General features: G+C 41.6%; 1 protein-coding gene across 1 annotated transcript; it reads left to right on the forward strand.

Annotated features, from left to right (window-relative positions):
- The first annotated feature begins 4,173 nt into the window (after nt 1-4,173).
- On the forward strand, nt 4,174-18,522 carry RP2 (RP2 activator of ARL3 GTPase). Its single transcript, XM_020796781.3, has 5 exons — nt 4,174-4,451; nt 10,147-10,812; nt 11,875-11,989; nt 14,053-14,138; nt 16,520-18,522. Exons 1-5 carry the CDS (start codon nt 4,314-4,316, stop codon nt 16,601-16,603), a joined length of 1,089 nt encoding a protein of 362 aa, XP_020652440.1. The 5' UTR covers nt 4,174-4,313; the 3' UTR covers nt 16,604-18,522.
- Nucleotides 18,523-24,805: the final 6,283 nt, after the last annotated feature.

Here is a 24,805-nt window from a genome sequence, read left to right on the forward strand (position 1 = left end):
GGAGATGTTTATTCTCCTGTGAGAACAATCCACACATCTTTGAATTGCTAGTTTACTCACAAGTAAGTTTACCTAGTTTATTCGTGAGTAAGGAGGCAGCAGTGGTGGTGCTGCCGCTAGGGGAAAACATTGGGCTGAAGATTGGGGAGATGGGAGGTAACTCTCCTTTTCCCCCTCAGCCAGGGCTCTGCTGGGGCTGCACTGCCTTGTGGAGATGCAGCTGTTGGAGTTGACATAGCTATTTTCCCCACATTTTCTTGCATCTGTCATTCAGCCAGCCACAGCAACCTTCCTTTTTTGTTTGTTTATTAAATAAAATTACATCACAGGATGCCGTCCACAGCAGTTGGGTGCGAACTAGCCATCTGCACATTCCTCACAATGGAATAATTAGGAGTGCACTGAATCATAACCTCTTAAAAAACAACAACAGAAGTCCCTAGTCCAGTACCAAAAAAACAAAACCAAGACAGCTCTTAAAGAGGTAAGATGGGTTGACCTAAATAGATTGTCGTGTGGATTATACAATTTGCTTCAAACCAAACTGTACCAACAGCAATCCAAATATCAGTCTATATACCCATCTGGACAGGCCCTAATGTATGTTTTTTTTTAATCTGTTACCTGTGGTCATCTGGAGAGGTGCCGCTTTCCTCAAATTCAACTTAGGAGTCTCTTGCTACTAATGGGTTGTTCTGGACGATCAACGATCACCAGGGAACAGAAATAATGTCATGTTTTGTTCCTGTACAGAGGACAGAATGAGCTCTGACTCTGTAGACCTAGCAAAAGATAAAAAAACCAATTTCTCCACCATTTTATTGGGAGATAACCAAGCTATCTGCAACAAAACAGCACACATATTAGAGTTGTTATTTCAGTGAGAATTTAAGTACTGAAGGAAAAGGAGTTTTCCAGAAAAAGATCTTTTAGCACTAAACGAGGAGCTATTGCTTTTTCATTTTTTTTCTACACTGGCCCTACTACCTGCTCCTGATAATGCAGTTTAAGCATATATTTCCCTTCCAGCTCTGCAGTTCTAAGATAAGAAATATTAATTCCATGTTTTACATTGTCATTAAACAAATATCTCCTGTTAAATCTGACTGCTTCCTTTCTTTTGCCACATTACTGTATGCTGTAACACAGAGGTAAACGCTGAAGTGCTAACCATAGAAAATAAAACTGAATGGCTACATTTTATATTTATTAGATCTTTCATTTTAAAAATGAATCACATTCACTGTGCTGAGTTTATATAGGTTTAATATATGCATCTAATACATATTGTTGAAAGAGGGTTATTCCTAAGCAGGTGCACATAGGCCTGCAGCATTAACTGTTCACCTAATAAAGTTTATAATTGTCACCCCATATATACCAGAGCATAATCATAAATGAATATTTTAATGCAATTTCAAAATCAAATATCTCAGTCTGATTATGGATGGGTGTCATAATTACATACTCAGTGTAGTGTATTGAATAGAGTAACAGACTCTGGAAACCAGGGTTCAAATCCTCACTTGGCCATAGGGGAATGAAACTGAGATAACTATTCCTTACCTTGAAAGTCTTATTAGGGTTACTATAAATCAGCTCGGACAGAAGGGCACATAACATACATGGTTTTCTGCTAGACTGGGTAGTTCACTAAATTCAGTATGAAACAATTTATTATTTCATAATAGCTTTTATACTAGAATCATATGCATATCTTATACAAAAGAACTATTGTATTTTGTGAGGATTGTGCACAGGATTACATCCTACTTTGTTGAACTTTTGAATTTACAGTGTGGTATCTTAAGTTGGTTTGCACTGTAATACTGTTCAATAAGGGACAGGAAGCAACAGTTAGAACTGGATATGGAACAACTGATTGGTTCAAAATTGGGAAAGGAGCACGACAAGGCTGTATATTGTCTCCCTGCTTATTTGACTTATATGCAGAATACATCATGCGGAAGGCTGGACTGGAGGAATCCCAAGCCGGAATCAAGATTGCCGGAAGAAATATCAACAACCTCCAATTTGCAGATGATACCACTCTGATGGCAGAAAGTGAGGAGGAATTAAGGAACCTTGTAATGAGGGTGAAAGAGGAGAGTGCAAAAAACAGTCTGAAGCTCAACATCAAAAAACTAAGATCATGGCCACTGGCCCCATCACCTCCTGGCAAATAGAAGGGGAAGATATGGAGGCAGTGACAGATTTTACTTTCTTGGGCTCCATGATCACTGCAGATGGAGACATCAGCCACGAAATTAAAAGAAGCCTGCTTCTTGGGAGGAAAGCAATGACAAATCTAGACAGCAACTTAAAAAGCAGAGACCTCTCCTTGTCCAAAGACATGGTTTTTCCGGTAGCGATGTATGGAAGTGAGAGCTGGACCATAAAGAAAGCTGACCGCCGAAGAATTGATGCCTTTGAATTGTGGTGCTGGAGGAGGATCTTGAGAGTCCCCTGGACTGCAAGGAGAACAAACCTATCAATTTTAAAGGAAATCAACCCTGAGTGCTCACTGGAAGGACAGATCCTGAAGCTGAGGCTCCATCTTTGGCCATCTCATGAGAAGACTCCCTGGAAAAGACCCTGATGTTGGGAAAATGTGAAGGCAAGAGGAGAAGAGGACGACAGAGGATAAGATGGTTGGACAGTGTCATCGAAGCAACTAATATCAATTTGACACAACTCCGGGAGGCAGTGGAAGATAGGAGGGCCTGGTGTGCTCTGGTCCATGGGGTCACGAAGAGTCGGACACGACTGAACGACTAGACGATGACGAGACGACTGTTCAGTAAAGCAAGAGGAACATTTACTTAGATTACTAAGACTGATGAAGGTTTAAATATATAATTTAAGCGTGCTTAGTAACTCTATGAAGGTATACAAAACGTCTTTGCATCTATTTTTATTATTTACATTATTGTCAAAAGCAGTGGTTCTTAACCTTTTTGAAAGAAACGCCCCCTTGAACCATTGAGGAAGTTATCATCGCCCCCCCTCCCTGCGGTGATGATATCTTGTTTGTTTGTTTGTTTGTTTAAGACATTTAAATGCAATGACCCCTGAAAACAAAATTCAATTCCAAGAAAATGAAATGCCCCCCCCAAAAGTAACATTTAATGATTTAGTTTCAAGCGAATTTTAAGATGCAAAAAGAAATATAAAAAGGGCATAAAAGCAAACTGCAATGCAGGAACTAAAAATTTCAAGACGAAAACTCTGAAACTAAATTAAGATTAGAGGAAAATATATATTCATGCACATTGTAAAAAGGCTGCAGCCATCTTCACAGGTTTGGCTTACTCCAGCGCCCCCCTAGCGCCCCCTTCTGCTCCAGCGCCCCCACACCGCCCCTTTTCGTTCTACCGCCCCCCTGAAAAATGAAATCGCCCCCTGGGGGGCATTATCGCCCCCCCCGTTAAGAACCACTGGTCAAAAGTACAACATCCGTGCATATTGCAGAAGTGTTATCAGACTACTTCTCCACACAGTCACCTTATTTTTAAGCCACTCATCTTAACGTTGTTAATGGGTATTTTTTTATATATTTATTCAATATACTGAAAAAACAAAACAGAACTGCCGCCTAGTTTTACTGAAGTACTTTATTAGACTGAAAATTGCAGTAAAAACGCTTGGCGCTCAGAAATCACTCATCATGTATGTCAACGACCAGATGGGAGCTAATTTTTAAATTGCTTGGCATTGGTTCTGAAACCTTTTGTGATTATCGCACTTTTTTTCCTGGTAGACGTAAGCTCTAAACGTGTGCAAAATACTTCCCGTCGATCCGCCCCACTGAGTAGGTGTTAAACACCCTGTCCGCTTCCTCCCTCCCCGGAATTAGAACAAGAGCGTCTTCCAGACCCACATATTTAGCAGCTTTATGTACACTATTCAACTTTCACGTCGCAAAGATAACGGCAGCCAAGCCGCCACCGCTTTTCTTCGCCCGTTTGGAGGCCGACCCTTCCCTCGGTCCCTCTGAATGGACGAGGAGGGGGCGGGGTAACAGCGTGTCCACAGTCGCGGGCGAAGCTGATTGACGGAAATGCTTCTCGACTGCTGCTCGCGGATTGGTTGCGAGCCCCCCCAGGCAGGGGCGGAGCCGCCGTCGCCCTGGGAGACGAGCGAAGGCGAAGCCGGAAGTGGGCTCTTAAAGCAGAGGGCGGGGCACGGCGAGGCTTACTGGGCTAACGGGAGCCGCTGCGGGTGGTTGGAGAGCGTGAGGGAAAAGGGGGAGACGCTGGACCGGGTTTCGGTGCGGCGGAGGGTTGCGTCGTGGGTCTGTGAGGGGCTGAGACATGGGCTGTTTCTTCTCCAGACGGAGGAAGCAGGCCAAGGAGCCGAAGCCCGACGCGGAGAGCGGGGTGCGAGACGGGGCTGTATCTCCGGAGGAGGCCGAGAAACAGCCGCAGTACAGTTGGGACCAACGAGCCAAGGTAACCGCCATTCCGCTCTCTTCCTCCCTTCTCCTGAAACAGGCGCCCCTTGAGAGAGAGAGCGAGAGCGACGGGTCGCCCCGAAGAAGCGTTTCCCCCCCCTCCTTTTTCCTCTCCTGACGTTTCCTTTTGCTCCCCTCTGTCCAGGGAGCCTTTCCTTAACCCGCCCTCAAGACCGGTGGCCTAAGATATTTTGCTGCCTGAGGCGGACCACCAATATGGTCTCTCTCTCTTTCCCCGCCCCCCGCTGTTAACACAAACTTAATTTGTGTAGTGTCCAAAACCGGCCAGATTATTTCGACATCCGACGGAAGAAAAATCCACGAACGCCTCTCCTCCGCCCTCCCCCCCCCCGCTTTATTCTCGCACTAAAAATATGGTGCTTATACAAGCGAGCAAGCAAACCCCGGCGATTCGGTGCTGTTTCCTGACACCCAGAATCTGCTGCCTGGGGCGGCCGCTTTCCTTCACCTAAAGCTTTGCCCTGATCCTGTTCTGCTCTCCTCTCGCCCGGCTCTGCGCACCTTTCTGTGAATGGTGGAGGCTGTGCATAGTAGGGCGCCGACGGGGGCTAGAGGGAGGCGTCTTCTCTCTAGAGCTTCCTTGGAGATGGGCGAGGCGCAGACGTCTTTAGAGGAGCTTCTTCACGCCCAGAAGGTTTGTGCGTGCATGCAGAGTTAGTGGCTTCTTACCCCTTCGCACCCTGGAGTTAAAGAAATTGGGATGCTGGCAAAAAGTCTGCTTTTCCCTCCTTTTTTGGCAGGCAAGGAGGTTCCCAGACTCATGACTGGGAATGTGGATGGAGTGTCTCAGAAGAAGGATGATGTTTAAATCCAGAGAATAATATGTTGGGTAATATACTTACGGGCATTTCATGTCTTAAAAGTATTGCTGTTATGTGCAAGTTTGATATGGCTGTGTTGGTCATGGAGATGTTCAGCTGCATTTTTGAATGAATTTGCTTAATATTTTCTTGCTTCCTTTAACTTTTCACATTCTTACACATTGTACCTTCTGTTCCAGTACAGTACTTTCCTCCTCCCCATTACCTCATACTCCTACGATATTTAAGGACACTTGCACCACATTTTAGTATGTCCTGTTGCTATTTAAGCAGTACTGTAAAACTTGATCTTGTATATTGGTTATGACAGAGGCCCTAGTGAATTAAAGACATCAGACACATGAAGTATCCCTCTGACTTTTTGGTGTTTATTCCAGTTCATGAAAGCTTGTGTCACAAGTCCATCAACTGTTGGTCTCAAAGCTCTTTATATTGTTTTTGTTCCAACAGATTTATTTGGTTATCACTTTGAGATTTAATTGATATTGGATATGGTTCTTGTTTAGTTAAGTTGTGTCTGACTCTTCATGACCCCATGGACCAGAGCACGCCAGACCCTCCTGTCTTCCACTGCCTCCTAGAGTTTGGTCAAATTCATGTGGGTAGCTTCAGTAGCACTGTCCATCAATCTCATCCTCTGTCATCCCATTCTCCTCTTGCCTTCACTCTTTCCCAACATCATGGTCTTTTCCAGGGAGTCTTCTCTTCTTATGAGATGGCCAAAGTATTGGAGCCTCAGCTTCAGGATCTGTCCTTCCAGTGAGCACTCAGGGTTGATTTCCTTCAGAATGGATAGGTTTGTTCTCCTTGCAGTCCAGGGGACTCCCAAGAGCCTCCTCCAGCACCACAATTCAAAGGCATCAATTCTTCCACAGTCAAACTTCTTGTGGTCCAGCTCTCACTTCCATTCATTGCTCCTGGAAGTTCTTGGTCCACATACTGTTGAAGCCTACCTTGGAGGATTTTGAGCATAACCTTGGTAGTGTGTGAAATGAGTGCAATTGTACGGTAGTTGGAGCATTCTTTGGCACTGCCCTTCTTTGGGATTGGGATGTAGATTGATCTTTTCCAGTCTTCTGGCCACTGTTGAGTTTTCCATACTTGCCGGCATATTGAGTGTAGCACCTTAACAGCGTCATCTTTCAAGATTTTAAATAGTTCAACTGGAATGGCATCACCTCCACTGGCCTTGTTGTTAGCCATGCTTTCTAAGACCCACTTGACTTCACTGTCCAGGATGTCTGGCTCACGGTCAACAACCACACTATCTGGGTTGTCTGGGACATCCAGATCTTTCTGGTATAATTCCTCTGTGTATTCTTGCCACCTCTTGGATACTGTATAGTAGCTGGCTTAATAATTCATTGAGTTGCAGTCTGGCTTTTGAGTCAGATGCTGACGGTTTGACTCACCAGTGTGAGCTCCTAGAGAAAAGTTGACCTGTGTAGCCATGGACAAGCTGCACAATCCCAGGTCATTCCCAGAAGAAAGGAATGGTGAATCCCTTCTGAGAACTCTGTTACTAGAACACTCTAGAAAGGGTTGTAGTAAGTCAGATTTGGCTTTAAAGCATGTTATTATTAGATATTAGGTAGTGATAAACTTGGTAGTATAGATTCCTCACTAAAGGTGCATCAGTGTAATCTTGTGTATTTGGTGTCATGTCAGCTTTCTTGCTTATTAATTTAATTGTATATCCTAAAAATCCCTTGCATATGGAGATGTGTTTGCAGGTTGCTCTCAGGATTTTGTGTATGTTGGTAAGTAGCTCTTTCTATGGCTGTGTAGAAATCTTTCTCTTAAGCTACATTATTTTCTTGACCTTTCCATATTTTTGTTCAGCAGCCTAGTGCATGAGGCACTTACAAAAAAATGGAGAAACATGGAATATTTGATCATGTGTGGTTTTCTTTAGTGTTGATTTGAAGGGAACAAACTCCCATGTAATCCTTGACTCACTTCCTCTTGTGGCAATCAAAGGAACTTCCTTTCAGCTTTTCGGTAGTACTGTGTAGTTTATGGTAGACTGTACACTGAGGATTATAAAATGTCAAAGACTCTAGAAAATTAGAATCTTATTAATTTAAATAAATAACTAAAGTGAACATACAACAATTTTATTTATCTTCCCACAGAGTGGCAATAGGCAGGGAAAATGTTTGACATATATTATAGGACAGAAATCCTATTTTAACAAATATGTGGTATACTGTAAAGACTGGATTTTAAAACTGCGATATATAGTGGTTTTCTTAGTTCTTAAAATACTTTGCTTATGTCCTGCTTTTCAGTTATCTCTCACTCTTTATTCACAGTAGCCAAAATCCTGGGATGGATTAGGGAGGGTTTCATGAATATGAACATAGATGGCCATCTGCTCTAGACCAGTGGTTCCCAACCACGGACCGGTTGGGGGGGCATGACACGTCACGCTCGTGGGGGGGTGCTCATGCACATGTGCATGGTGCACTCGCAGGGGCTGGAATGTGCTCGTGTGCATGCTCATGTTGCGGTTGAGTGTGGGGTGTGCTAGCATGCAAGTGCTTGACGCGCTCAAAGGGAGCGGAATGAGCTCGCAGTCCTGCATAGGTTGCGGACTGGGGGCCTGTGTTCTAGACAATATCCTCTGCTTCTGGAAGAGATGAATTAGGACTAAAACAGTTAATATGATTTCTTGTTAGTAGTCTAGAGAACATTTCAGCCCTATGTGCAGCAGTAAAGCATGCTGTTGAACATGGTGTTTCACAGGATTAACTAGCTTTCTTAACATTCTTGATTTAGATATGATGACACTTGTTTTATCAAGAAAATAAACATGTCTGCTGACGCTATTATTACTTAAACCCTGCTTTTAAACCAGAAAATATTCAAGGTGTCTTAGACTTAGCCATCACCTTTACATTCACAGCACCTTTAAAAGAGTACAAATATTAAGAAATACAAAGTCTTGTTAGTGGGAGTGACTAGGCTTAGAAGAGGGGTACACCTTTATTTGAATTTGAGTGTTTGGGCAAGAGTACTTTTTGTAATGGTTGTAGACACAATACATTTTAAAAATGTGTATATTAAAAGTGCTCTGTTTTTCCTGAACAACCGTTTTCTTTTTGTGGGAAACTATCTGGACAGCAAATTTGGGGAGCTCCATCTTAAAGGCTCTTAAGGCTTCCCTTGTTGAAAGTGAAGACCAACTGTTCTGTACAGGTTCTCAAATATTGATAACTAGGATGAACTTTGCTTGGCTTAGGTATTCGAGTTATTAATTCGTCAAAATCTTCTGTTTCTGTTTTTACAACAAGTGTGAAGTATTTAACAGAACTAAAGGCTAAGTAGGTACAGTACTTTCCTTATTTATTGCTTTATCACATTGGCTGGTGGCATAAATGTTGCCTCTGCTGTCAGAAATTTTTAGGTTTTTTAGGCAATGTTTAGGTGAACTGTATTTGAAATGTAACTCATTTAGCTGCCTCACTACTTTTGTGAGTCTCTACAATTAATTCTCATAAACAAACCCTGAATACTTCATTTTGGATATGAATGCAGAGTGAGTATTTGGATTTATGAATAGTTTTTGAATGAATAAAGTACAGAAACAAGAGGTGCAAAAGAGATTCCTTGTACCCTGTAACTTGTAAATAGGTGTATGTTTGTATTCTCTCAGATTTTATATTTAACCCTGACGAAATGTCTTTTGTCATCTAAAGCTTTCAAGCGGATTACATCAAGCCATGGGTTTAATGTTGTAAGACTCTGGGGAAGGGTTAGAATTAAGGTAAAGGAGTTTTGCCAGATAACATTCATATGAGATGCAGCCCTGAACGACTTGTAGTGATAGCTTCTCAAGTGGAACCTGCAGCAAAATTTTGGACTGTGTGTGTTCAAATTTCCAGTCATTTATTCCATATCCCACAGCATATTGTTTCGGCATTATATTGAGGCTAAGCAGGTCAGTCAAAAGTGGATTCATAGGTAACATATCCAATTTCTGTTCAAAGAGATATACAAATCTTCAATGTTGTTTTGGTATCTGCTAGAAGTGGATTTTGCTGTTTCTTTATCAGGGATTAACAAAAATTTAGTTTTTGAAGGGGCTAAACTAGATAGAAGCAAAAACAATGCAATATTTGTAGTACAGCAAAGATGCAATTTGTGGCTGTACTCCATGAAGAATATCAGGTAAAATATGTTCCAGCAGCAAAAACAATGCAGAGTTTGTGGAATTTTAAAACTAACACAGTTATCTCATCACATTGAAGCTGTAGGAGAACAGTTATCTCTTGTTTCGGTAGTGAGACAAGTAGATGGACGCTGTTGTATTTTGTTTTCTTTGGCAAACTATTTTAGTACTTAATCATTTTCTATAAAGTGCATTAGAGACAAAATCAAAGTTAATAAAATATTCTTATATTACTGTTGCAACTTTTCTCTGGTAAAAATAGGATTTGCTAGTTATACAGTAATAGGTTTTGCTAGCTATGAGCATAGTGTATCAGTACACAGATACATTCTAGGTCATATCTAATTTTTCCATTTGTCATAATTTAAGACAAACACAGCTTCATCGACTTTAATGTATTTTCTGCAAAGTGTTATATTACTGTGAAAAACTGAAAATCCTTCACATGTTTTTTAATACACGCTAACATAAAACTGCAATAGGTTTCTGGCCAAAGATTCTGAATTTTTACTGGTGTTAATTAAAAACATTCCCTATATCCCCAGAAATGAAATCAGGTATTAATCAAAATATGGTCCTAAATGACTAGCCTAACTGAAGGACAACCCTTATGTATCAAGTATATTGACTCACTAATTGTGCTTCTTTTTTTTCTTTTCTTTTTACTTTTTTCCTAGATTGATCCTAAAGATTATATGTTTTCTGGCCTCAAGGATGAAACAGTAGGACGCTTACCTGGGAAAGTTGCAGGGCAACAGTTTGTTATTCAGGATTGTGAGAACTGCAATATCTATATCTTTGACCATTCTGCTACAATTACAATTGATGACTGCACAGGCTGCAGAATCTTTCTAGGACCTATAAAAGGCAGTGTATTTTTCCGTGACTGCAAAGACTGTAAATGTGTTGTAGCTTGCCAACAGTTTCGTACCCGGGACTGTAGAAAGATGGACGTCTTTCTGTGCTGTGCTACCCAACCTATTATTGAATCCTCCACAGGTATGAAATTTGGTTGTTTCCAGTACTATTATCCAGAGTTGGCTTTGCAATTGAAAGATGCTGGGCTGAGCATCTTTAACAACACATGGAGCAATATCCATGACTTCACACCAGTCTCGGGAGAAAACAACTGGAGCCTTTTAGCTGAGGATGCTATAGTTCAGGACTATGTACCACTGCCAGCTTCTGATGACCTGAAAGCTGTCAGGATTTCAGCTGATGCCAACAGAAGTATCATTCCTGTAACACAAGGAAGACGTCCAAAACACAGTGAAGAGTCCTGCCTGGCAGTATTCTTTGCTGGAGATTATACAACTGCAAATGCACGAAAGTTAATTGATGAGGTAAGAAGCGCTTCACTCTTTCATACACTGTACGTTTTTACTGAAAGATCCTTCACTTTTTTGTAGACTGTTAAAGTGTGAAATAGTTGCGTGACTTCTCAGTGGTTGCTGGGAAATCACACTTGGTTTAAGCCAAACTCTGCAGTTCTAGACAGTTCTGATCTGTCCCTGTAACATGTGTCTCTTTCTGTGTAGTAGCAAATGCTTTGCATACTAGGAATACTGTAGTGTAGAAGATGAAGGGATTTTAGAGAGCTGTATAAAATTTTTGATGCAATAGGTTTATCCTGGAGCCCACTTAATGTCTGTACTCCACAATACTGGGAAAAAACTCAATAAATGCAGGCATCATGTGATCTGTGAACCGGCTAGTTAGTCTTTTGTTGCATCTATTCAAAATATGTATCTGTTCCTTGTTCTAAGGACATCAGGAAATGAATCATGGAGTGGGCAACAACTAGAAATTGAGTAGATTTGGATAATGTAGTGACTATAGAATCTTAGATTTAAGAAAACTTGTTCATTGTTTTCACTGGTTGCATGAAAGCTCAAATTACCTCTAGTTGTAATATTCAAAAATTGGCAGACACTTTATTCTTAGAGCAATTGACTGTAGACTAGTAAAAATCAATGACAGATTGAAAGCACTTTCACAGAACCTAATTTAGTATTTATGCAGGAAAAGATTTGAACTGATTTGCATTGTCATAGGTGTTGACAGTCATTTTTTCCCTTTTCCTTTCTAGTTTCTCTGGCTTGGACAGAAATTACCTGAATTGTAGGAAGATACAGAATGTTTGTATTTGAGTCAAACTTGACCATTATGCCATTTTAGGTTGCTCTCTTGATAACAGTATAGTAACCTGTGGTTAAATTTGGATTCAGATGAATGAGGCAATTCTTCTTAAATAAAGAATTGCATAAATAAGAGGGAGTATTTGTATTGTTAACCAAGTCATTTGTTGTGCAGCTTGAGTATCAACATTTAAGCATGTAAAATTATACATTAGACAATGTCTTCCTGTTATAGATGAAATTCTTCTTCTTATTGCAATTCAACAGATGGTGGGCAAAGGTTTTTGGCTGATTCAGACTAAAGAAGTTTCAATGAAAGCTGATGATGCTCAGCGAGTGTTCCAGCAAAGAGCATCTGAATTTATACCTTTACTTGAAAGAGGTACGACTATTCTAAAATTCCACACAGATCTCTATTTTTGCCCCAGAATTAAGATAAAATTGAAGAAACATGGCACAAAAACGTTCAAAACCCATTTTTAGGCTGTTGAACAGAAATGGGACAGTCTTAGCAAACTTGGTTAAATTTGGATCAGATACCTAGCTCGCAGTTTGCCATTGGTATAAAATATTCTGCAAACCAGTGGTGACAACTGGATCAAGTCTCTGTCAGACATGCTTATGTCATTTTCCCAGGTAACGTTTTAAGTCTGTGATCAGTTGTTTTCCAATTCACCTTAACACAGATAAAATATTTCTTATACAGTGGTGCCCGTAAGACGAGCGCCCCGTTTAACGATGAAATCACATTATGACAAAGTTTTTGCGATCGCAAAATGATGTTTCCTATGGGGGAATTTCGCTTTGCGATGATCAGTTCCCTGCTTTGGGAACCGATTCTCTCAAAACGACGATTTTCGGCCAGCTGATTGGCGGTTTCAAAATGGCCGCCGGATTAAAAAATGGCTCCCCGCTCTTTTCTGGGACGGATTCCTCGCTGCACAGGCAGCGAAAATGGCTGCGCTATGGAGGATCTTCACTGGATGGTGAGTTTCAAGCCCATAGGAACACATTAATCGGGTTTTAATGCGTTTCTATGGGCTTTTAAATTTCGCTTTACGATGTTTTCGTTCTACAGCGATTTCGCTGGAACGAATTAACATCGTAATGCGAGGCACCACTGTATATGTAAGTTGAATTTTATCCATGTCATCCTGCAAATTCTTGAGCTGTTCAAAATAACATTTACAACTGATGAAATGTTGAATGCTTACACCATGTCTGTTGAAGTACCTACTTATTTGCACTTAAAGTTAATTGTTACTTACTTGCACTTAAAGTTAATTGTTACTTATTTGCACTTAAAGTTAATTGTTACTATAATGTAGCAGCAGCCACTGAGAAGGCCTGGTTCTTAGTTATCAATTTCTGCCTCCCTTGGGGTGGCGGCCTGCAGCATCGTAATTTGGGTGGAACAGGTGGCAAGGTGGGACAATCCCAGCTCCCATAGGATGAAAGGCGTTACACAGAAACTGTGGAAGTCCCAAAGCAGAAGTAGGATGTATTTAACTTCCAAAAACAGCCCCCTGGTAAATGACACCTGCCTAAACTCAACAGGATTATGCAATCAAAATAGCAAAGTACTCCCTTTTGTGAGACATTCTCTTTTCCCTCCTGGCAATTGGCAGTTGCTATCTCAATGAAGTCAGATCATAAAGTAGAAAATTTATAATTTTCTTAAACTGAAATTTTGAATTATGGTATATAACAATTATGACTGTTAAATTGCTTTCAGAATTCAAAACAGCTTTAATGTATCCATCAAAGATACAGTCACAATGTTAGAGAACCTTTATGGAAGCACAGAATAGGTTCTGAAGCTAAACCCTCCTGCACATGGCTTGAGAAGATACAAAGCTGATTGATTGAGCAGAGGCCAATAAGTTCATGAAGGGGTGAAACTTCCTTATCTAGATCTTGGTTGCATTAATTGTTCATAATATATGATCTGATATTGGACTGTGTTTAATGGAGTTAGAATAGTTGCTGTTGCCAGGTGACATTTATTCTGGCTTTTTTTAATTGATGAAGCTATGAGTAGCTAAGATTTTTAAGTCACCAGTAAAATAATGGTGTTGAAGATTTTCTAATAAACCCTTTCTAGAAAAACCCATATATTGGTCCACATAGCTGGTTCCAGCTTAGAAAAAGCTTAATCTTAAAACTGAACTCCAAAAAGAAGCCTGTATTAGGAAAATAAATAATATATTTGTTTCCTCTCCATTATAGAAATGGTAGCATTATTTTGTTTACACAGTAGGATTCTCCCTACATCCTATAATCCTTCTAGATCTGCTTCAGATTGCACTTGAGCTCTCTGGAGCAGTTTTGCAGACATGCACAGTTTTATAGCAAGAGAAGTGTGTCCTTTCTTTTATTGCCAATACACCAGTACATACAAACCTAAATAAAATGCAAGTGTATTTTTATACTTTTATTTTCTAGGTCCTGTTGTTGCTCTAGAGTTCAATGGAGACGGTTCTGTAGCAGCCTGCCAAGATATTGTTGCTAATGTTTTCAGTGGAGCTAAGGTTAGTGGTGGCAGATTCATCAGTGTTTCCTAGAACAGTTGTTGTTTGGAGATTGCTGAAGCCTTGTGTTTTTCAGTGAACTGTACATGATGATAAGAACACTTGGTTCATAATGAAACCATTTGTACTGAGTTTAATTGTTCAGCACTTTTTCTACTTCCTCTGAGAAACTCAGGGCAATGTCTCTCCTGTATAGTTCTGTCCTGTGAAGAACTAAAGTTTAAGAGTTTCAGTTTACTCAACATAATCCATTCAGTTTTGTCAGAGCGGGGAACTGAACCTTCATCACTCTTGTCTTAGTCCAGCATTAAAGACACTACACCAGAGGTAGTCAACCCCTGGTCCGCAGCCCAGTGCCAGTCCGTGGCCTGAGCCGGGCTGCGAAGACAGACCTCCCGCACCCCCCCACATGCACTCCCGTCCAGAATGAGTGCTCCCCCACCCGTTCATGCATGTGCCCGAGTGCCCATGCGAAGGGCATGCAGGCGCCCCTGCCCATGCACAAAGGGGTGGGGGAGCGCTGCCCCACTGCTTTGCACATGCACCCAAGTGCCCGTGCGAAGGGGGGAACACGTGGGCGGACCTCCACCGCTTCACGCATGTGCCAGAGATCGCATGCAAACCTGTGCGCACCTGCGGGGGCGGCTTTCCTTGGAAGCTGAGCCGGTCCACAGTCCCAAAAAGGTTGGAGACCGCTGCTCTGCACTACATTGTTTTTTTAATGAATGATAAACTGTAAACCTTATTTCCCATCTTCTTTCATATGCAAGAGGGTCTCACAATGAAGAAAACTGAAAACATGAATAGTTTCTGTTGATAAATGATATTCCCATAGGCAACTGAAAAGTAAAATACAGTGGTGCCTCGTATAACGAGTGCTCCGTTTAACGATGAATCCGCATAGCGATGGCATTTTTGCCATCGCTTTTGCGATCGCATACCGATGTTGCCTATGGGGAAAAATCGCTTTGCAATGTTTTCCCCATAGGCACCATTTTCCCCCAGCTGTGCGGCGGGAGCCTCCGAAGGAGCGCTCCCGCCACTCACCTGGGGGGAAATCCTGGCGGTAGCTTCAGAAGGACCCTTCCAAAGGGTCCTTCCGAGGCCACTGCCGGGATTCCCCTTCCCCGCGGCCAGCTTCCCCAGCCATGGTCGGACTCTCAGGAGTCCGACCATGCCTGGGGTAGCCGGCTGCGGGTCGGATCCAAGCCGCGGGGGGAGGGTGGTGGGATCCGGATGCCTTTCAGGCATCCCGGGCTTGGATCCCACCCGCCGCCGGTTACCCAAGCCATGGGTAACCGGCGGCGGGTGGGATCCAAGCCCGGGATGCCTGAAAGCATCCAGATCCCACCACCCTCACACCCTCCCCCCGTGGCTTAGATCCGACCCGCCGTGGCTGACAAAGCCATGGACGGAGCTTCGGCAACCGCCGCTGATCGGATCCAAGCTGCAGGGGAAGGGTGGTGTGATCCGGATGCCTTTCAGGCATCCCAGGCTTGGATCCGACCCGCGATGGCTGACGAAGCCATGGGGATCCAAGCCCGGGATGCCTGAAAGCCATCCGGATCCTCCCACCCTCCCCCCGCGGCTTGGATCCGACCCGCCGTGGCTGCCAAAGCTCCGGGGGAAGGCTTCTCCGCCGCAGCTCAGAAGCGCTGGCCGCGAAAATGCTGGCCAACGCGTCTGAGGGGTGGAGGAGGAGCCTTTCCCCGAGGCCTCTCGGACGCACTGGCCGGCATGGAAGCCATCCGGACACCCCCTACCCTGTCCCCGCCGCCGCTGAGAGCCTTCCGAGCTCTCAAAGGGCTTTCTCCAATGGGGGAGAAGCCCTTAGAGAGCGCGGAAGGCAAATGTCGGCGGTGGCTTTGGAAGGACTGCCGACATTTTCCCCCAGCTGAGCGGCGGGGCTTTGAAGCTCCCGCCTCAGCTGGGGGAAAATGCCAAAGGCCCCATTTTCGGTCAGCTGGTCGGCGGTTCCAAAATGGCCGCCCCGCTGTGCTGCCTCACTTTAGAGGCACCGAAAATGGCCACCCCTATGGAGGAACATCGCTGAACGGTAAGTTTATCTCCCATAGGAACGCATTAAACGGAGTTTAATGCGTTCCTATGGGTTTTTCCTTTCCATTTAGTGATGTTTCCGCATAGTGACAATTAATCCGGAACGGATTAACGTCGCTATGTGGGGCACCACTGTAATTGTTCATAGTTGCTTTACTGGAGTAATCTTGGTTTCTGCGCAATATTTAAGTGGATATTTAACTATATTTAATAATACAAGTGCCTTACCAAAATGATCCATTTTTCTAGGGTCCTGATGTAAAAAACTATTAGACCCAGGTGTGTTTTTAATACTGCTTTTCCTTTTTTATTCTGAAATATAGGTTTTTGTATCGGAAGACAAGTCATCTGCTTCCAGGGAAGTAGACAATTTCTATAATTTTGCAGATATGCAGATGGGAATGTGAACAATCAGAAGCATTCTATTCAGATGTGATCACTTCCGTGGTTTAGGAATACATTAAGTCTGTATAGCACTCTTGAGTTGTGACATGTTTTGAAGGAAAGAAGACTTTTCTCATCTTCTCACACAATTTTATGAAATGGAATGCATCCCACAAAGAAAACAATTCAGATATGTTTGCAAATTCAATTTAACTCTCACCTTGCTATTTCTAATTATTTCTTGCATATAATGTTTAATTGTTATGATAAATGAAGTGTTTGCACCTATAATATAGTGGTGCCTCGCTTAATGAAGATAATCCGTTCCAGGAAATCCGCTGTTAAGCGAGAACATCGTAAAGCGAAATTAAAAACCCCATTGAAACACATTGAAAACCGTTCAGTGTGTTCCAATGGGGTAAAAACTCACCGTCCAGCAAAGATCCTCCATACGGTGGCCATTTTCGCTGCCTGTATAGCGAGGAATCCGTCCCTAAGCACAGTGGGGAGCCATTTTAAGCACCCGGCGGCCATTTTGAAAACCCGACGATCAGCTGTCTTTGATTGTCGTAAAGCGAAAATCTGTTCCTGAAGCAGGGAACCGATCATCGCTAAGTGAAATTCCCCCATTTAGACCATCATTTTGCGATCGCTGTAAAGCGGATTTGTCGTAATGTGGGGTAATCGTTAAGCGAGGCACCACTGTAGTACATTTGATAGCTTATAGAAGTTAGAAAGCTGGTAAATATGTACATTGATTTTAGCCAGATTAAATCTGATTTTCAAATAAATCTTTTAATTAGCAGATTAATAAATTTTTATATAGCAGAGGTAAGAAAAACAGTAAAACTTTTTATTCTGAAGTTCCAGTAATCTGGAATTTTTAGTTCCTAGATGCTGGCTTTTAGCATCTAGCAACTGATGGTTCAGTTAAGCCTGGTAAGCAGCTTCAGAAGTTGGGTTTTGTAGATGTCTTCACAGCAGTGCTCCCACTTCTGGTGCAGAATTTCAGTGTAGAGACATTTGGCTCTTGCTGTTAATTGTCTGAAACTTCTTTGGATTCTTGCAATAGGAGTTAACAGATTCTTCTAAATTCATGAGAAATAGGGTTTGCAGGAGAGATTGGCACTTCAGGTTCCTTCCGCACATAAAATCCAAAGTATAGGCTTCTAAATTCTGCGCAGATGTCCAAATATTTTTTGAGAATTTTGGAGTGATGATGACTTAGAATGAAATCATTGTTTTGGGAACATCTGTGAGTTTAAATAGTACAATTGACTGTCTTAGATGGAAACAGAACAGAATGTGCAGAACTTTTGAGCTGGTTTAGAATGTTACAACAAATAATACTAAAATTGAAAATTAAGCTAATGCAATTGGTATCACTTGCAGTGAGTACCAGAGTAAAAATGACTGGTTTTAGAATGCTGAAACAAGATGGCAATTTGCTTTAAATAAACTTGAATAAATACTATACAAGGACTTCAACTGTACTGAGGTCTTTAGAAACGGTGATATTTTATACAAACTGTTACTTTTACTTCCTTTTTGGAATCACAAAATATGCTGTCTAGATACAAATGTAAATAAGGGTTTATTTCCTATAGCAGCACTTTATGCTGGATAAGGACTACCACATTTTTGCTTTATATCAGGGGAAATCTCTGCAATATGTGGAGAGAACCTATTTGTCAAATCAGTGAAGCATTTTTATTACATTTCTTTTTATATTTTTAATATGAAGGAATTTATTACAGTTTTAAAATTTGTGAATTAAATATTATCTAATATTGCACACTTTATGTAAAACTAGCCAGTTACTTTTTCTAGTATCATACTCCAGTAAGTGCTTTATCAGAGTTTTGTATGTTATGGCTTTTATATGCAGTCTGTCTAGCACTTGTGAAATATGGTTCATAATAAATATTTAAATGAAAAATTCCTTTCATGTATGTAGAATGAAGTATTTTGCTATAATCAAACCTGTTCTGTGTTTCTGATTTCCAAATCTGAGAATCTCTAATGTCCTGATTATGTATATTTAATCATTTCACATAAAAATTGTTGAATCTAGTGAGTCTAGATTTTGTTTAAAATACAGAAATATTAGTCTGAGATTGTCAAAGCTTAAATCTCCCTGGAAGATGGAAGAAGAAATGGGTGTTACTCTTATACAGAATTCTGTATCCTCATTTTTGGGACAGCATAGGAACTTTAGAAATATATATACAGTGGTGCCTCACTTAACGACGTTAATTTGTTCCAGCGAAATTGCTGTAGAGTGAAAACGTCGTAAAGCGAAATAAAAAACCAATTGAAACACATTGAAAACCCCTAAGTGCATTCCAGTGGGCTGAAAACTCACCGTCCAAGAAGATCATCCATAGGGGCGGCCATTTTCGGTGCCTGTAGAGCGAGGAATCTGTCCAAAAACACAGCGGGGAGCCATTTTGAGCACCCGGCTGCCATTTTGAAAACCCGATGATCAGCTGTTTTGATTGTCATAATGTGAAGAATCGGTTCCCAAAGCAGGTAACCGATCTTCACAAAGCGAAAAAAACCCATTTAAAACATTGTTTTGCGATCGCAAAATCACCGTCGTGAAGCGGATTCGTTGTTATAAGGGGCAATTGTTAAGTGGGGCATGACTGTAATATATAAAACAAATTTGGCCTGTCTTCAGATTATACTTGTGAATACTGTTAGTGTTCAGATAGCTGCATCCTTTTTTTCCCTGAAAAATAAAGCCCTGACTTACCTTACTGGCCTCTGCTAGTGGCAAATAAAAGTTGTTACAGTGGTGCCTCGCTTTACGATTGCCCTGCATTATGACGAATCCACTTTACGACAATCTTTTTGCAATGGCAAAACGATGGTCTAAATGGGGGAATTTCGCTTTGCGATGATCGGTTCCCTGCTTCGGGAACCAATTCTTCGCAAAACGATGTTTTCTAACAGCTGATTGGTGGTATCAAAATGGCCGCTGGGTAATTAAAATGGCTCCCCGCTGTGTTTAGGGACGGATTCCTCGCTATACAGGCAGCGAAAATGGCCGCCGTATGGAGGATCTTCACTGGACGGTGAGTTTTTACCCCATTGGAATGCATTGAACGGGTTTCAATGTGTTTCAGTTGGATTTTTTATTTCGCTTTACGATGTTTTCGCTTAACAGCGATTTTCCTGGAACGGATTATTGTCATTAAGCGAGGCACCACTGTACATTTTTAAAAAACCTATTGCTTATATATCGCCCCATAGTGCTTAAAGCACTCTCTGTGTAGTTTACAACTTAATTATGCACGCTACACATTAATAGTCTCTCTGCAGCAAAACCCTAAACATCGCAGCCATAGTGCTGAAATCCTCCTCTTATAAAGACAAATAGCATTTCACTGTAATGGTAGAAGTAGGATGTATCCCTGCAGAAGATGACATGTGGAGTCTGCTTCTGCACAACAGAGAGAAGTAAAATGTGTAAAGTGATGCCTCGACTTACGAACGTCCTGACATATGACCATTTCAAGTTATGACCAGCTCTGGCTGCAAAATTTTGCTTCGACTTGTGGCCAGAGCTTCCAGTTACAAACAGAAAAAGGCAGGGGGAAAAGGTGGGGAATTCAAATTGCTAACCGTTGGTGGCAAAGAGGCTGCTGCTTTGTAGCTCTTTCACTCCAGCGGTTAGAGAGAGTGCAATCAGAGGAGGCTTCGGACTGCCTGGTGAGGTAAGGTGCTGCTTTCTACTTTTAAAAAACTGTTCTGGGTGGATTTTGCAGCGTGGTTTTGGGCTGGGTGGTGGGATTATGTTTCTATGCTGTGATGGGTCTTGCAGGGTCCCCCCCCCATTTCCAATGGGTCTTGCGGGGTTTGTTTGCTTTTTGGGTCCCCCCCATTTCTGATGGGTCTTGCAATGTTTGTTTAATTTTTGCTTTGCTTTTTTTGCATTTCTGATGGGTCTTGCAGGGTTTGTTTGCTTTTTGCTTTGCTTTTTTTGCATTTCTGAAGGGTCTTGCACGGTTTGTTTGCTTTCTGCAATTGAGTTTGTAAGTTGAGGCACCACTGTAATTGAGGAAGATGGGGAATATAGACCATAGTAGTATGGCATTTTTGCTACCTTTGAGATGGGAAGAGAGACTTGAGTAGTGCCAGTAATTTTGGTAAAATAAAGTTATTACAACTGTTTTGAAAGGAAAACAATTTTTGAGGCTCGCACAGAAACAGGTCACTGAAACTTGTTAACTTTCTGTTGTAACAAATACATAGAATCTAATATTTAACATTAATAATGATACCTTTGGTTTCATTTTCCTACTAGGCAAGTGTCCTAGTAACATGCTGTTTTGGAAAAAAAAAGATTAGTATGTTGTGTCTACTATCTATAACCACAACACTTAATGAGGCATTTTACTTCATGATATGGAGTTCAACAACCTTTATACAAGATTTCTTTAACATGTATGTGTGTGTTGTAAGCTAATAGAAGCTTCTTTGTACTTGCAGATGTGTGTATTTTGATACTTAAGGACAGGGCTTGGAGGTAATTTTAATGTGTGTCACATCTAAGGAGCAGAGTAATATTGTGACACAGAATAAACAAGGTCCCTGATGTGAAAGGGACAAATAATGACAGGGAAGAATATTTTAAGAACCGACTGACTACAGTACTTTGATGACCCATCTTAGATCACCTGACACTTTGGTCATACAGAAACAGGAAACATATTTTTATGCCTAATTTCCTCTTTCTTGTTAATGCTCTATTAATTCTAAATGTGCTTATTCATAAATTGCTGCTTGGATCCTTTCATTAGTTGCACTTCATATTTACGAGAAGGCTAAGTATTTTTTTCACCCCCAATACAGTATATGTCAGGCACCCTATTAGAGGACTTTTAGTCTGTCCGATGCTTCTAGGAGTTTTCAAATTAAAGAGATGGCTTTTAATACTTCATTTAGTAAACTTAAAGTAAAACTTCTGATCTTCGTTTCCACTTGCAAAGACATCAAGAATCATTGTTTAAAATTGATATTAATGTTCTGGTTGTGGCCAAACTGCTCCGATGAATAGAATCATATTCTACAATCACACCACATAATATTTTACCTAATACTGGTCAAAGCTCTTACTGCCTAACATTCAGTCTTCAACCAAAAATTATACAGACAGGAGGACCATGAAGACTTTTCCAAGTAGGTAGGTGTTCTGTGGTGTCATGTTGGAACTGATAGTGACCCTAATAGGGCACTTTCATTATAAGGTAAGTGATATATTTAAGGAATGGTTTTACGAGTTTCACTCCCCCATTAAGTTTCCATGACAGTAGGATTTGAACACTGTTCTCCAGAGTCCTAATCCATCACTCTATTCACTACACCACACTGGGAACTCAAATATACGATATCAAGATATCTTCATGATGAATATAGACTGCCTTCATTTTGAACACAGTGGCTAGAATCCTGCTGAAATTCATGCAAGGTGTATGTAACTTGTCTCAGCTTATTGACAAAGTGCTAGGACACACATTGGTTGCAAAATTAAGTACATAACCAGACATGCAAGTGATACACAGCCCAACACTTTGGCAATTAGCTGTGACAAGCTGTGCAAGCACCAATAGAGTTTTGGTCCATACCTTCCATTGAGATTCCTAAGAACCTGATTATAACTTTGGAGAATTTAGACTTTTGAGTGGGATATGAGGCAGTATATCATGCATATTCTTCATGTTACTGTTACCCATGAAAGCTAGTCCAGCAGACTATTTGGCTACTTGTCAATGCCAGAGAATTGTGGCACTATCAGTTCTGTTTTTTCAAGCTGTAAAAGAGGTATCCTCCACTTCACAGTGGAAATGTCTAGCAGATTGCTTATACTCATGGAAGTAACCTGCTCTCAAGCCTTGTGGAGCAAGTCACATCCATATTCCTTGGCTCAAGAACACAGTAAACCTTTGCAATAAGCACAGAATTTCTACGCTGTTCTGAACAGGCATAACTATCATGAGTTTCCCACAAAGATAACTTGTATTCTTCAAGTCATGTGTAAATTCTTGTCTGTTTAATAAACTACAGTTACAGATACTGTACACTATATTAGGTTAGGGTGTCCTAGCCTGTGAAAAGAGATGGCCCCAACTGTTTTTCACAACTACATAACAATATGTTACTGAGCTATAGTTTTATCTTTTGTGTAATGTTCTTCAGGCTTCAGTCAATAGCTGGAGTAGCAGCAAAAAAATGTGCTGTTACTAACATGGTCTAATGAAATTAAAAGCAATCTGTAGGTTGGGTACCTAGCTTTGCCAACTTCATCTTTCTTAGAACTTTATTATGACAGCCATTGCGGTTATAGCTTCTGTATTGCATATTAGCTTTGTAGATGGATAAGTGTTACTGTAAATCAAAATTGTGTTGTAAAGGCCATTTTATAGGCAGAGGCCAAGAGCCACAACTTTTATACCTCTGCCTTATGAACAATGTGAGCAAGTCCATGTTACCTTCAGCTGTATTCTTTCACACACTGGATTTTCTATTGATGCAAGTAGCTAAATGTGTGTTAGTTAGCAGCTTTCCAATGTAGCAATTTCCTTAATGTCTGCCATAGAGTGGTAAATTGTGAAATCTGTTGCAGCACTGAAAGCTGTTCCAGCTTCCAGCTTGTTATATTGCTTCTATGACTGGATGGCTATGAATTATGCGTATTCATGGCTCCCAAAATGTGTTGGTGGGAAAAGGTCGGTACTAAATAGAAAATTATATACAGTACTTCGATAAAATACTACAGTACTTAAGATGATTTTTAATATGGGTTTAACATACCTGCTTTCCCACCTCTTTTCCTTTGAGAAAATTGAGCAGTACCTTATATATATTGTATGCATGCTTATGTACTTTATGCATTTATGGTACTTCTACCTATGAGAGAAGATTAAAGGTGACAGAGCAAGAACCTCTTTGTATTCACTGTCAACACACTAGTCTTGGTAAGCTTATAGAATGATTGCATCCTTAATACAAATAACTTTTAAAATTGATTTTTATCAATTTTAAATAATCCTTTCCAAACTGTCTTTTATCATATATTGCTTAAGAAACCCTACTGAAGATACTTTAATTAAAAAAAGTTGTTTATTATTTATTTATTTATTTATATGCCGCCCACTCTACCCAAAGATCTCTGGGCGGCTTACAACAATTTGCCCTGCTCGCCAATGCATTGAGATTTCAAGCGTGTTTCATCTAAATGTTTGCTTCTACTGCCTTTTCCTTGTCTATGTAACAGGCTGATAAATAATCCCTTGCCTTTCCATCTACTAGCTGGTTTTTTTTTTGTTGTTTTTTGCGAATTCCAGTTTTAAGAGTCCTTACCAGCAGAGATTACGTGGGTTCAACGATCTCTCCTCTGCCAACATGCACAGAACTCCTCAATATGCATGATCCATGGTGCATGACAGTGACTTATATATGGATATAGATACAGTAAAGCCCTTTTTTGTCCGTGAGTTTGAGCAGGAAACCAAGCAATCTTCAAACTGCCCGGCGATGAGGAGAAAAGGGCGGGAGAACGATACGGAATTGAATTGCTGTATACGTTTGCTCCTGTTGATTGGCTGTGGGAACATCCTAGCGATCTGAACAGCTCAGGCTCCAGGGCATCGAGTTTTATCTTTTCATAGGGAAGATTATAGGTTCGTTCAGCTGTTGATCACGTTCCACTGAAAGCGTCGGCCTACCACCTGACAGCAAAACACCCCCCCCCCCTTTGGAGGCTTACTTTCGAGTAACTCTGAAGGGAGGAGCAAAGCCGCCGAGGGCGCGTGGGTCTCTGCGCGAGCGCGCGCGTCGGGGGGGGTCGCCCCCCCCTTCTCGGCGTGCAGGTGCCATCCAGTACCAGCCGAGCTCGGGCAAAAAAAAAAAAAAGGGAAAGAGGTGGAAGTGCCGCCGTTGCCTACCAAGGGTGGGAAAGAAGGGAAAGGGAAGAGGCGGAGCCTGCGAGGCGGCCGTAGCCGCGGTGTCACTAATACAATAGGGCTCTTGTGCCGCCGCCGCCGCCTGGCCTGTGGAAGGGAGGCAAGGGGCGACAAGGACACGGGCCCGCTGGCCGGAGGAGCGCGGAGCCGAGGGAGGCGCCATGGTGAAGGGCGAGGAGGCCGGCTCGTAGTCGAGGCCAGCGCGGAGGACCGAGGAAGCGGGAGGAACGGAAAAGGGGCTCCGGCGCGGCTGAG

Source organism: Pogona vitticeps, chromosome 3, assembly GCF_051106095.1.
Source record: "Pogona vitticeps strain Pit_001003342236 chromosome 3, PviZW2.1, whole genome shotgun sequence".
NCBI lineage: Eukaryota > Metazoa > Chordata > Lepidosauria > Squamata > Agamidae > Pogona > Pogona vitticeps.